Genomic DNA, 15,095 nt, shown 5'->3' on the forward strand with positions numbered 1-15,095 from the left:
TTCCCTCTTCACCATTCCTCTTCCCCCAAAACCCCCACCGGAGATATCACTCCGCCGTGTCTCAGCCTCTACTGGTGCCGTCGATTCACCCTTAATACTATCGAGGGCAATAGATGATTCGAACATTTAGGTTTCTAGGTTTTTGAACAATTTTTTTTGGCTGTATTTGCAAAGTTGAAGTGGAAGAAGATGGCTGCGAAGGTTGCTGCTGCGGGTATGGTACATCAATCAAATGCACTAAATTTTGGTGGTGGTGGTAGTTCTAAGGTCACTACCACCACATTGAAACGAAAAACACCATCGGAGTTGCGGGTGAGTATCTTTTTTTCCGTGATTTAACTTTAAAGCTTCAGTTTTTTAAATGAAAGTAGATCTTTTTTTATGGGTGTGAGGTATAATGTCTTTGGTTTGTGGGTGGAGAGAGCATTTGTAATCAGGTCTTTTCTGTTTGAATTAGCCCACTCTTGTCACATCCTTTTTGCATAATAACATAACTAAAAAAAGGTAGCCTTGTGCACAAAGCATCACATGTTTTCACGCAGGGTATGTCGAAAGGCTGCAACCCAATAGGTGTGAGGTAGACAATCTAGCCTAATGCAAGTAGTAGTGACGTCTTCCCACGGTTCGAACCTGTGATCTATATAGGTCTCATGGAGACAACTCTATTGTTGCTCTAAGGGTGCCCTTATCATATGCTCATACTAGCATAATAATGCGGTAAGAGAAGTGTTTTAGTGACTTGACTTGGATTCTTGGAAGTGAATATGAATGATTGTAGGAAGTTAAATTGTCCATCTATTGTACATTTTGCTTTAGTGGTTTATTTGTATGAGTAGAATTCCCTGGGGAAGTCTGTTTAAGCAATTGAAAGAATGATAAAGACTATGTAACTGCCTAAGACACATAAATTTCTCTTTTACTTTTAGTTTGGAAGAGAACTTTACAAAGCAATTGAAACTAAATATGTTTGTTAATTTTCAAGATAAAATTTGACAATAAAAATATCTTTGTCAAAATTTTCTAATTAGACCTAATTTCTCACTATGAACATCTTTGTCTTTGACAATAATGAATATGATAGGGAGAACAATTGAAGAAAAAGAATATTGTGGAGCTTGTGGATGAATCAATAGTCTCAAATGGTGGCCCAATGAGGTAATTTTTGTTCCCAGATGTCTTATTATTTGTTTGAGTGCAACTCATGAAGTTCATCCACTTGTTTGAAAGCAGTGGTCTTTTCCCAGGGCCCAAGAGATGCGATGTATCAAAGAACCGAAGATATGTTGATACTCGTGTGGACGAGCTATTTCCTGCCAGAAAAAGTAGCATCAGGCTTAAGTTGGTTTCAAGAAAAGAAAATGGCAAGGTCAGTTTACTTCACTTTTTGTCAAAGTGTATATTTTTGGGGAATCTATGTAATTCACCAAATGCTATAGCTGATACTCATTCCGTTCCAATTTATATGACATAGTTTGTTTTGGTACAAAGTTCAAAAAAGAAATAAAGACTTTTGAAACCCATGGTCTTAAACATACCATAACATTTGTGCAGCAAAACTTTTGAAACTTGTTATCTTAAACATGACATACATTTGCATTACTGTAAAAGCTTCTCGTTAACAGTAATTGGGAAGTATAAAGTTAGTTGTTTCCAAAAATAGAAATATGTCATTTTTTTCGGAACTGACTAATAAAGAAAAAGCGTCACATAAACTTGAATAAAGGGAGTAGTTCTTTTGCGTGTTTCCTCCACTAAGAACTCATTATATATCTACATAAGTTTCACGTATTTTTATTTTTCTTGCTGGCAGGAAAATGTTCAAGCAGAGAATAGTGGTAATACTAAAAATTGTTCTGTTCCTTCAGCTTTCCCTGCTAAGAATCAACAGCGATCAAAATGGTAAATACACAGAATTGTATTCAATCTTTGTAGAATGTAATGGCTATTCTATCTTCTTGCTGCTGATTTAATGATTTTTTTGTATATTGTCATCAAAAGCCCAAAATTCTCTCTTGCTTCAACTGTAACTGGAAAAGATCATGCTACCGAAACTTGTAGCACAAGCGAAAGGTGCAGTGAGAATACTTTCCGCAGTGTCACTGAGCTGTCACTGGGTAGTGTAGATGTACATGGCTTGTCTACTGTTGATATGGTAATTACTATTGCCTGCATTTATCCTCTTCGATCCTTCTGTATACTTTGAATTTTGATAAAGCTAAGAATTAACCTTTTATCTTTTATTGGTAGGATAAAGCCTTAAGAGGACTGGCTACTCATGAGCATCTAGGTGCTGCTGCTAAAATTGCTGAATCCTCTGAAACTGATGGTGGTATTAGGTCAAAAATTTTCTGCTCAGAATTCCATGTCCCATGCAAGATGACCCCATTGGATTTGACCATGAAAACTAACATACGGGTTGTATCCTCATCTTCCATCAATTGGTGAGTAATGAGTTAATTGATTTTGTTATTTAATGAGCCATTTTGATATCGATTCATGCCTTCATTTAATTGTTGGAAAAACTGTTCATGTGCATTTCTTTGTGTTAACTCGTAAAAAGAAACTGTGCATCCCAGGAAATTTATTTACCACCAAATAACACAAGATAGTTAAATACTCACACTATCTGGACCTGGAGTGACAGAGCTTGTTTATGATGTTGGTCTTAGTTTATAATGAAGTGTCTGAAATATACAACTTTTTTCACGAGAGTTTGTAGTTGACTCGTATCACACACTTCAGTAAAATTTGATGGCATGTAATTAAACTAAACCATGTCTGGCATAACCAAATAAGAAGTGAGAGATGTACATATCGTTTGACCATGCCATGAAATGTGCTCCAACATAAAAAGGTTAATGTTGCTGCTTGTCTAAATGTGTCCATTTATAAAAGTACTGAAAAGAATTCTGAATGTGGCTGACATGTTTTGGGCCCTTGTCCAAGGTGTGTTTTTTGTTAGACTCATATGCAATATTGACACATTTGACACATTTGACACATTTTTGTATGTTTCTTATGTAACAGTAAATCAAAGACTAACATCTGAGTTGCCTTTATTTTTTCTTCTGCGTATTATCTATACTTGTTAATTGTTATGCAGTACTTTTCTTCTCTTCTTACTTTGGATTGTGTGCCTCGATGTTGTTTTGTGAAGGTTAATTAAGTCTTGTATGATCCTTTAGGTTTCATAGGTTGATCAATTGTGGCGCCAACAATGTGGTGGCGAGGTCCTCAGTTAATTGTTTCATGAAACTAAAGATGACCTGTTTATCTGAAGTGACTTCTGTTTCCCAAGCGACTAATCCAATGTCATTGCATTCCTGGATGTATCCTCAGTCTCCTCTACCGCCTTCAGTTATATCAGCTTTAACCTTGTCTGCTTCAGCGGGAGGTATTACTGGATTCTTCTGTTGTCCTACCTTTGTTTAATGTCTTCGCTCCCAACCATGTAATCTGTCTTTTAATTCTAGGGCAACTGGACTTTTTAAGTGAGAGACAGCTAGCATGGCAGGATTCGTTTCGAAGTTTATATTACATGCTTCGGAAGAATGTTTGCAGCATCTTCTACGGTAATAATCATTTTAATAACCACCTTCAATGTTTCGTTATAACTGACATGCAGTTCTTATTTTCTTCACATTTCATGTGACTTCACACTTATGACATACTCCCTCTATTCCATATTAACTGATTTGTGAGGCAATGCACAATTATTAAGAAAAACATTCAAGGTCATAATTTAAACCATACTTTCCACTATTGTCCTTTGTAAAACCATAAATATAGCTTTGTAAGTGGCACCCCCACAGGCCTTAATAGAGCCGCCCCTGTTGCTTGTAATGACAGAGAAACTATTCAAAGTGATTCCAGCAGATTTTACTTCAGAGGGAAGCAATGTCATAACTTGTTAATAACCTACTACCTACTCTTCTGTCCTTTTTCTTCATGTGCATTTTCCATTTTACGTGTTAATAACTATTGTTTAACTTTATTGGTTTTTGGAACTTGTGATGTTAGTTAACTTTCTTGGCTTGTACATAACTTGCCTTTAAGAGCTCTATTCTTAGTCAATTTTAGAACACGTACTCATGTTTGTATTGGCTATGTCCTTTGAAGAACTCCTGAATGGTGGCATTAATGACAGTCCACTCCAATGATTCTATTTATTTTTCCCGATTACCCTACTTTGTTCCCAAAATTCCCACGAAGGCAACTCTTGAATTAGATTGAATTTCCTTTGATGAGGTGATGCATAATCTAGCATAAATGAGTAAACCATCCTATTTTAATCCTCTACTGTAATTACTTTGTAAAACTGAACAAAGATGCATTTGTTTGTGGATACAACTTCATGATAGCTCAAGGGTTTTTCACCTTGTTCCATTTTATATGATACTTTTTCCTTATTAGTTTGTTTGACAAAGAATGACTCATTTATATATTTGGAAAACTTTAAACTTCTCATTTTGCTCTGAATAGCATGTTCTCGTAGCCATTGAAATGTCATGGTATGTTTAAGGCAACAAGTTCTAAGGGTACTTTTCGTATTTTTTTCTTTACTAAATTATTAGCATAGTCTAACACCGATATAAGCTGAAATGTGGGGAGTACCTTTTTTCTGCCACATTACATTGATCTGAATTTTATGTATTCATGTTCTCTCTGTTCTAAACTTTGCAGTTTGCACTGCTCAGTTTGTGATCATGTTCACCAGTTCTTATTCAGAGGAGAACAAACGTGTTTGTAATGCATATATATCTCAGTCAACCCGGGGTTTGAGGTCATTACTCAAAGAACATGTAAGATGCTGAATATATGACACTTCTTACTTTGCTTATTTCTTCAAGGAATTCTTCAAGCATTATCATGTATCATCCTGCTCGTTTGTGGCCTATTTGGTGTCAATTTTTACAGTGTTGTTGTATTGAATATGGGTATTGAGAAAATAATGTAGTGAATAAAAAAATTGCTCTCTAACAACTTAAGCTTTTAGATGAGATGGTTACACACTTTACCATGGTACTGGAGCAGGAAGAAGTCTTTGGACCGAGTCTCACTGTCTTTCAATTGCTGAAAAGAATTTCCACATGTTTGGACCACAAAAAAGAATCACATTTGCACATGAGGGGTGTGTTGAGAATATAATTAAGTAAATAAAAAGTCTGTTCTCTCCAACCACTTAAGCTTTTGTCTCCGACCACTTGAGCTTTTAGATGAGATGGTCACACTCACACCTTTCAACAATGGGAATGGTGACCTGCAAACTTGATGCAATCTTATACAATTCTTTTATTTATGATTATAAAAGTTGCTCTTGGAGCAGCTTGGGCATGTTCTAATGTCATTAAAGTGTCATTTATTCATTAGGTCTTAACGTCTGCAATTTAAGTTCCCGATAACTAGAATTTTATAATGATGCAGTGATATGCAAGCAATGCTAGTTTGCATTTGAATAACATCTTAAATTTCCAGAGGAATAACATCACACCGATTTAGAAATTTTGTACATGCTCCAGTGAGAAGTTCTATATATGTCTATAAAAATAGGAGCCCAAAGGAAATGTAATAAAGGACAATAGAGTCTCGGGGCTTTAAGTGAGAAGCAAATGCATGGTGTATAAGTTTGCATCATGTTACCTCTATATGTTGAAAGTGTGTCAAATATGTATGTATATTCAGCACTTTAGCATCACTAATTGAGTGAGACTAGAAAGTGCATCATGTAACCTCTATCTGTTATTCTGTTGTGATGATGAATTTGGTCATTATCCTTCCTATGCAGCAAGCAACTGGCTTCTCAGTTTGAGACTATTCCTCACTAGTTGTGAAGCTTAAAAGGAAAAAAACATTCAACTATCCAAACACAAGCTTGACTTCTACAAACTATTTTCTAACTTTAATTTTGAATAATCATTTTTCCAACTTCAATTTCAAACAATTTTCCCCAACTTTATTTGTTCAACTCAATGGTTGTGGAAAGCCAAACAGGCCATCTGTTTCTTGTATTCACTCCACTCATCAGTTCTTTCTAGCTCATTAAGATTCAGCACCAATTGTAGGCACTTGTAATACTATACTATTGGAAACAGCCTATCTACCCAAAGATAGGGGTAAGGTTTGTGTGCACCCTACCCTCCCCAGACCCCACGTTGTGGGATTACAGTGGGTATGTTGTTGTAATACTGTACTGATATACTGTGGTCTGTGCTGGAACATCATCTTCATGCTTTTACAATAAAATAAAGGGAAAAACACATTTCCTATCTTCTGACTCTGAATGTGTTTTTATTTGATACATAATTTGTTAAGCTAATTATGTAATGAAATCTTTTGTGGATGGTAGGATGTTTCTTATTCTATGCCGCTTTGCCACTCGAAGTTGGAGGAGCTTAATACAGAAGAACTGGTTGAGCTTTCAGAGATTGAGAAACAAAATCTGGGCCAGGTAACATGTTAGGTTGTTGATACTCACCTGGATAAATAAATCCAGCAATGAAATTTGCCTGCAAAGCTTTGGTATTATTGATGTCAGATTCTTGGACTGACTTGTTCATTCCAACTTTTAGGAAAGGGAGAATTGTCCAATGCTTTGAGTATCTTTTTTAATGTCTTATTTTCCTTTGCCTTGATGAACTTAACTTTCTCGATGTGGAAATCTTGGAATAATTATAGTGATGAATTGTGCTTCAAGATAACTCTACTGCTTGCTAGAAGAACTCTCATGGTGTATCCAGTGGTTGATTATTTAGTCTCCCCTTTTACCTTGATTTTCTGATATTGTTGAAGTATGTTAACTGCTTCCTTTAAAAGCTTAACTATCATAGACGAGATACTTTTATTTACTTATTTTGTTCACAGTATTACCCACCCCACATAATTTTGTGATTTTTTTTCTTGGGCCTAGCACATGGAAATATTTCACTAGTAGGTGATGGTGAGGCCAAACTAAGGACCTTTGCTTGCTTAATATGTTGAAGTGCGTGAATAACCTGATTTAAAAACTTAAGCTGTAATAAGGACCTTCATTTATATATTGGTTTATAATATTATATTTTCTAACTGGCGAATATAATGTTTTATGCAGACTAGGCGTCGGAGTGCTATGTCCGATGTGGATAATAGGCCAGATTCCTTGCTGGCATTCACTGGAAATAAGAATGTTCATTCTTTATATGACTTTCTATTGAACTATCGGTAAACTCGTAATTGATGACGGATGTTTAGTCGACTTCATTCTATCATATGATGCCACAGTTTTGATAGTTGCTTATGATCTTTCACTACACTAAATAGCATTTTTCAAAATTTTCAGATATTTCTTAACTTCTCTAACTGGTGTGGATGTCCCTGAGTTGTATTCACCTATCCCATTTGAGAATGCTGCACTCACTGCTCCTGAGGTTTGTTTAAGACTTATGCATAATCTTGTTTCTTCATTTATCTTGTCTGATATGTTGGCTTGGGCCATACTTAAGGGTCGTTTATATGGAGATAGGATCATACATGATTATAAGATGGGTACAGTATGATTAGTAAGACAATTTGTATGTGGATTTAATTGGGTATACATTTGCAGTTGTCCTTTTGCCTTATTGTGATAACATCCTTATGTGTAGCCTCAGTATAACATGTTTCTTGTTTGCCCTTCAATGGAAATGGTTATTACTTATTACATTAAAAAGATATTTCTCAATATGTTAATCTTGATCTCGTTATTGCATTATAAATGTCTTATCTTGTATAATCTCTCAAGCTGGTTATAGTTTTACAAGTGTGTTATCCGGAATGCAAATAGATATTATTTTACCTACTTTGCAGGTCAGATGCAAAGAGGTCAGGAGAATTGATCAGGCAGCTTTTCAAGGAATGGAGTCAAATGTGACTTATGAGCCTAATCAACAACCATCTTCTGGGATGTGCTATAGTGTTGAAATTAAGGGTCGATACCTTGCCCCATGGGTAACCTCTGCTATATGTGATGCTTTCAGCTCTAACAGCACAAGTTTTGAGGCTAGGTATACTGTCTAAAAACATTATTTACCTGAATTATCTTTCATTTTCACAAGAACATAGTTTTGCATGTAGTGTATTAAAGCATCTTTTAGTGGTTGGAAGGGGATGTCCCTTGGTGTTGCTGATGGACATTCAGGAAGTGATATTTTGGGTACAAAAAATCCTCTCACAGAACATTAAAGCTTTAAATTTTCAATGTCAAAATCCAATCAGGAGAAATCCTGCAGTATTATGAAAAAAACTAGTTTGGAAATGAGTTTACTGTAGTGTCCAAATGATTAAACCATCTACTTTTTGTATCTATATTCTGTTCAGAAGTTTTAATCTATCATACTAATGCTGTTTCATTTTAGTATTTATATTCTATTTTATTGGTTTACTTATGGATTTCCCTTTTTTACCTCTAAATTTTATGTCTTTGCAGTTTCATCAGCGAGCCAGCCTCAGTTAACTTGAATGCTAGTCTCGGCATTACTGGGAAATATTCTGATCCTGAAGTTTCAGCAACTGAAGCCTTGGACAAGGATAACCTTTGTTTCGGTATCCAGAATACCAAATTTTGTTCCCAGATAAATTCAGGTTTCTTAAAGGGGTTGAAGTACAATGGTGGTTCTTATGCTGCGTTTCTTTCACCTGTTTGACACCCCGTGTGCAACATATTCTGGGTAAATTATAAACTGGCATCTGTTTTTGCTGCAATACATCTTTACCGTTGTAAAATTGTTCAGTAATTGTTCGTGTTTCAACTGTCTTCAGTCAAATTCCTGTTGTAAAATTGTTCAGTAATCATTCGAGCATTATAGCTGCTTCGACAGCTATAATACTGTGCATAATTTGCAGAAATGTTGATGATCAATACTTTTGATTCTGGTGAATGGGGTTTTGCTCTACTGAAATACATTGCACTTGATGGAGTTTATTATGCTGTCATATCTTGCAGATTTTGCTTTAAGTTCATCATCCCTTACTTTCTCATTTTCATTTTATTGACCTCTTAACTCTCGGCTCGTTTGGTATGTGGGGTGAGATAGCAATATCATGATATAAAATGTGTGGTCATTTTGTCCTACGTTTGGTTGGTGGGATAAGGGATAACAATCATATGTAATGTACTAAAATAATGGGATAGCTAATCTCATGAAATATCCTTGTCTATCCCATCTTGCATACCAAATGAGCCCTTAGGGGTTGGATATATAATTTGAGATTACATTTATTCTGAGTTTGGTTATATATCAAAATCTTGACATTATCTACCCTATATTGGATGTGAGATTATAAATCACAAGATCAAAATTTCAAGATAAGACTAAATAATGCCTAAGAAGCTCAACAACCTTTAAATTTTTTAATTTTTTTGCTCATCTAGTTGATTGAGGGATAAATGAGTACAAAAGTAAAGTAAGTGTTTCATTATTAATCATAGAATTACTAGTTTTGCATGTATCCCTTTGGTATGGAATATTTCATCCCTAATCAAGGACTTTCAAAGGATTTGAATGCATTTCAGTCGAGGGTCTTTCTAAAACGGTCTCTCTATTTTCACGAGATAATGGTAAGATTTGCGTACACTCTATTCTATTCAGATCCCATTTAGTGGGATTTGACTGTGTATGTTGTTGTAAGGTTAAGGGCGAATTTAGATTTAGTCAAGTCCAAGAATAGGTACGTAACATCGGGTGAAAAAAAAAAGAAGAAGAAGCTCACCTTTGACCTTTGTGATTGTCTCTTTTAAATTTCTTATAAGCTAAAGTTAATAAGAATGTAGCAAAATAATGGAACATAAATATAATCACCAAGCCGGTTAATAAACTTAATTAAATTAATCTTTGTTTAGTAAAAAGAAAACAAAACAAAAAGGCTAAATTGGTGATGGAAACAAAGTCATAGGAATCCAAATTATTATTAGATGAAACAAGTAAAACAAGACAAATTTGTTAAAAGCAATATAACTAGGAAAGTCGAGCCAAATATTTTGAACTAAGCTTTATTGAGAATAATTACTATAAAAATAAGGAATAATCAATGAAGAATCTTTGCAACTTCTGGTGGAGTAGGAGTGGTTCATGACTCAGTTATTTTTTATTCGATATTCGATACTTATATTATAATCTGATTGAATTCAGAAACATATCAGAAAGTCCTGTATTAAGAATAAGTGCTCTTATACAACTCAAATTTTTACCATAACACTTGGTGATCATTTGTTTCCTTTCATCTGTTTTATCAATGGCGGAACTAAGAGGGCTCGAAAAATAAAATATAGTGTCTCTACTGAATCAACTTTTAATCTTATATTCAAGCGAATCAAAATTTAGATATATACATTAAAGTTTTAAAAAAATATTTTATATACACAATGTAATATTTTATCAACAGAGTTTGGGTGAACACTCTCGTCCTCTTCTAGATCTGCCTTCTCTTCATTCTTAATTAGAGGGGAAGTTGAAGCGTTAGATATGGGGAAAAATATTGTTCGGGAGCACTTTTCTCCTTAAATGGGCCTTACGTATCACAACTCTATATCAATCAAGTGCACGTGACTAATGAAAGCATGTCACGTGCACACATGTTAGAGACCCAAAGCATTGAAGGTCGTGTATCATTTTCTGCCAGAAAGCAGAACACAAAAAATGCCTTGATGATTAGACAAACCTTCTGGTGAGTCCACGTGGCAGTTATTTGTGGTATACAATAATAATTTTTTTTTATTTTTTTAGAGTTAATGCATTTTTATTTTTATATGTCTTGATAGTGAAAGTAGTAGAGTATTTATTATTTATATGTTCTTTTATTCTTAATCAGAGATATTTATTTTGAGTATAATTAGAGTTTTTGGATTTTAGCTTTGGAAATAAAGTGACCATTGAAAGGGAGAGATTTACACTTTTTGAGCGCGAATCTCAGCATAAAATCACGAAGTCTGTTGGTGATGAAGAAGCTCAAACTCACGACAACAATGGAGGACAAGGGAAAGACATAGTTTCAAAGTGTGAAGTGAACAAGGTTCAGACACATTTATTTCCTTTTAGACTTGTGCATCACAACCGTCCATCACAAGACAATAAAATTAAATCAAGACCGTTGGTTCAAAGTTTGATTGAGACACCTGGATCAACTGACTCATCATTTTGGAAGCTTCCACAATATTGATATTTCAAATTATCTAATTTTTCTATTTCTTGTATAAATTAAAATTCTATATTATCTATAGGCTGGACAAATAGGATTTGTACAAGTGTCCTAGGCATAACAAATTTTGATTCCTTTTTTACTGTATTTATACATGTACAACTTGAGAAGAAATACACAGTGAAGGGAGTCAATCAACTTCACAAAAACACATCACTCAAGAACAATACAACAACATTTGTCATCTTCTCCAGCAGTTTAAGTTTGAATCTCCAGAAGAATTGAGTTCTGAAGTCACAGTCACTGCCAATTGTGCTGGTATCCCTGAACACTCTACTCTAAAATCTGATTCTATTGTTTGGATCCTTGACTCAGGAGCCTCTGAACATATGACTTGTGATTTAAATCTCTTGTTTAACGTTAGGGCTCTTACTAAACCTGTTTTTGTCAATCTTCCTAATTCACAAAGGGTAAAAGTTACACAGGCAGGATGTGTAAACATTTTTCCCAATTTCACTATCTCTAATGTGTTGTTTCTTCCTAGTTTCAAGTACAATCTATTATCAGTTCATCGATTCTGTCAACTAGGTGATTCTATTCTCATTTTTTCTGCTTCTTGTGCTATTTTGCAGGCCCCTTCAATGAAGAGGCCAGTGGTTCTTGGTAGACAAAAGGAAGGACTCTATCTACTTCACTCACTCAGGCCTCGTACTAGTTCTTTAGGCAAAATCAAGGACTTTGGTCCAATGTCTTTTATTTGTAGTAGTGATCAGACTGTTTTTCCTATTTCATGTTCAGCAGTTGGTTCTTCTGATGTAATCCTCTGGCACAATCGTTTGGGGCATTTGCCCTTATCTAATATGAGAAATATTCCCTCTATTACTTGTTCAAATTCATCTTCTTTCCTTGATCATTGTGTTATTTGTGCTAAAGCAAGACAAGTTAAATTACCTTTCCAATCTAGCACAATATCCACCACTGACATCTTTGAATTAATTCACATTGACACTTGGGGGCACTATAAAGACTCTACACATGATGGTTTTAAGTATTTTTTAACCATTGTTGATGATTTTAGTAGAGGGACTTGGACTTATCTCCTAAGTGCTAAGTCTAATGCTTTTCATGTCCTTAAAACATTCTTAGCAATGATAGAGAGACAATTTTCCAGAAAAGTCAAAAAAATTAGATCAGATAATGCCCTCGAACTTGGGACTAGTTTGGAAGCTTCTCAGTTCTTTTCTTCACAGGGTATTTTACATCAAACTACTTGTGTCTACACCCCTCAACAAAATGGAGTTGTTGAGAGGAAACACAAGCATTTGTTAAAGACTTGTAGAGCACTTTTATATCAATCTAATTTGCCTATTTCTTTTTGGGGTGAGTGTCTATTGACTGCAACTTTTCTTATTAATAGATTTCCTTCCAAGACTCTCCAACACAAGAGCCCTTATGAGATTTTGTTTGGTACTCCACCTTCCTATGAGAATCTAAGAGCTTTCGGTTATCTTGCCTATGCTTGCACTCTACCTATTCATAGATCCAAATTAGATCCTAGGTCTATTCCTTGTGTTTTCATTGGATATCCAGCTGGAAAGAAAGGTTTCAAGCTCCTAAACCTCAAATCAATGCAAGTGTTTGTTTCTAGAAATGTTAAATTTCATGAAGCTATCTTTCCTTTCATTTCTCAAACTGCAAATCCTCATTTCTTTCCTGTCAATTCTCCTTCTTCCCATGCTTCTGATGACTCTACCCTTCCAGTTCCTACTCCTCCAACTTTTCCCTTTTCTGATACTTTCACTTCTTCTTCTACTGACCACTCTCCCTCTCCTACATCTTTGATGTCCCCTGATCGATCTCCTTCTCCTGTTGTTCCTACTACTCTCATTCCTACCAGAGCATCTACTAGAGCATATAAAACCCCTAGTTACCTGAAAGATTATATTTGTAATTCAGTCTTCATTTCCCCTGTCACTACATCCTGTTTCTCTACTCCTATTCAACCCTCTGTGCTTTCTTTTTCTGCTTTGTCCTCTACAAATCAAGCCTTGCTCACCTCCACTTCCTATATCTCTGAACCTACTTCTTATTCCCAGGCTTCACTTCATCCTGGTTGGCAAATGGCTATGACTAAAGAATTTGAAGCTTTAAATTTAAACAAAACCTGGGATGTTGTTATGTTACCTGCAGGGAAAAAGGCATTGCCCTGCAAATGGGTCTACAAGGCAAAATACAGGTCTGATGGTGCTTTAGAAAGGTTAAAGGCTCGTTTGGTCGTTAGAGGTGACATACAAAGACAGGGTATTGATTTTACTGAAACTTTTTCACCCGTAGTCAAGATGACTACTATCAGGTGTATCCTAGCAGTGGCAGTCAAGTTAGGTTGGGATCTTTTCCAATTGGACGTAGACAATGCCTTCCTGCATGGTGATTTGCAAGAAGAAGTTTACATGAAATTCCCACCAAGGATGTCAGCCCCTTCCTCTAACCATGTTTGCTTATTAAGGAAATCGTTATATGGGTTACGCCAAGCTTCACGACAGTGGTATACTCGACTCACAGCTGCTTTGAGTTTTAAAGGCTATTCTCATTCTCTCAACGATTATTCCTTATTTTTCAAAAGTTCAGGCGGTCTTATCACTATGCTAGCGGTATATGTTGACGACATATTAATTACAGGCAATGATTTACCTGAACAACAACAACTTAAGGATTTTCTTCATGCTGAATTTTGGATTAAGGACCTTGGTAAAGCTCATTTTTTTCTAGGCATGGAAATTATTCGAGAACCTACTGGATTGATTCTGACTCAGAAGAAATTTACCTTTGAATTGCTTCAAGAGTTTAATTGTTTTGGTTTCCGACCAGCTTCCTCTCCACTTGATCCCACTCAGAAACTTTTCGCCGATAAGGGTGAGCTTCTGTCGGATCCAACTTTGTATCGCCGGCTTTTAGGTAAACTCAACTTCTTGACCCACACCCGACCGAATCTCTCTTTCACTGTGCAACATCTTTCTCAGTTTATGCAAACCCCTCGTCAACCTCATTTGGACGCTGTTTTCCACTATCTCCGTTATTTGCTCAAAGAACCCAATTTGGGGCTTCTCATGAATGTTGACCCATGTCTTCAATTAGTTGCTTTTTATGACTCCGATTGGGGGACTTGCCCTAAATCTCGTCGTTCCGTTAGTGGATATTATATAAGTTTTGGAGGTTCTCTTGTTTCATGGAAATCAAAGAAACAATCTTTAGTATCTCTATCATCTGCTGAAGCAGAATACAGATCTATGCGACGGGTAGTTGCTGAGATTACCTGGTTGGTGCGATTATTCGCCGATCTTTCCATCACCCTATTTCTTCCTGTCACTTTGCACTCCGATAGCCAGGCTGCGATTCACATAACGAAGAACCCAATTTTCCATGAACGGACGAAGCACGTCGAACTCGACTGTCACTTCGTCCGGCAACAATTTCTAGCTGGTCTCATTTCCCTCTCATATCTACCCTCTCACTCTCAGCTCGCTGACGTTTTCACCAAGTCGTTATCTGGTCCTTCTCATAGATCGAATGTTCACAAGTTGGGGGTTACTTCCTCTCCCTCCAACTTGAGGGGGGTGTTGGTGATGAAGAAGCTCAAACTCACGACAACAATGGAGGACAAGGGAAAGACATAGTTTCAAAGTGTGAAGTGAACAAGGTTCAGACACATTTATTTCCTTTTAGACTTGTGCATCACAACCGTCCATCACAAGACAATAAAATTAAATCAAGACTGTTGGTTCAAAGTTTGATTGAGACACCTGGATGAGCTGACTCATCATTTTGGAAGCTTCCACAATATTGATATTTCAAATTATCTGATTTTTCTATTTCTTGTATAAATTAAAATTCTATATTATCTATAGGCTGGACAAATAGGATTTGTACAAGTGTCCTAGGCATAACAA

At 35.8% G+C, this 15,095-nt stretch overlaps 1 protein-coding gene across 1 annotated transcript; it reads left to right on the plus strand.

Moving 5' to 3' along the window:
• LOC125849950 (uncharacterized) lies at window positions 1-8,834 on the plus strand. The gene is made up of 14 exons (XM_049529896.1): window positions 1-312; window positions 1,082-1,155; window positions 1,231-1,366; window positions 1,811-1,899; window positions 1,999-2,152; window positions 2,248-2,441; window positions 3,186-3,394; window positions 3,474-3,572; window positions 4,684-4,802; window positions 6,347-6,448; window positions 7,088-7,197; window positions 7,316-7,403; window positions 7,822-8,018; window positions 8,441-8,834. Exons 1-14 carry the CDS (start codon window positions 190-192, stop codon window positions 8,655-8,657), a joined length of 1,911 nt encoding a protein of 636 aa, XP_049385853.1. The 5' UTR covers window positions 1-189; the 3' UTR covers window positions 8,658-8,834.
• Window positions 8,835-15,095: the final 6,261 nt, after the last annotated feature.

Source organism: Solanum stenotomum, chromosome 1 (assembly GCF_019186545.1).
Source record: "Solanum stenotomum isolate F172 chromosome 1, ASM1918654v1, whole genome shotgun sequence".
Lineage (NCBI taxonomy): Eukaryota > Viridiplantae > Streptophyta > Magnoliopsida > Solanales > Solanaceae > Solanum > Solanum stenotomum.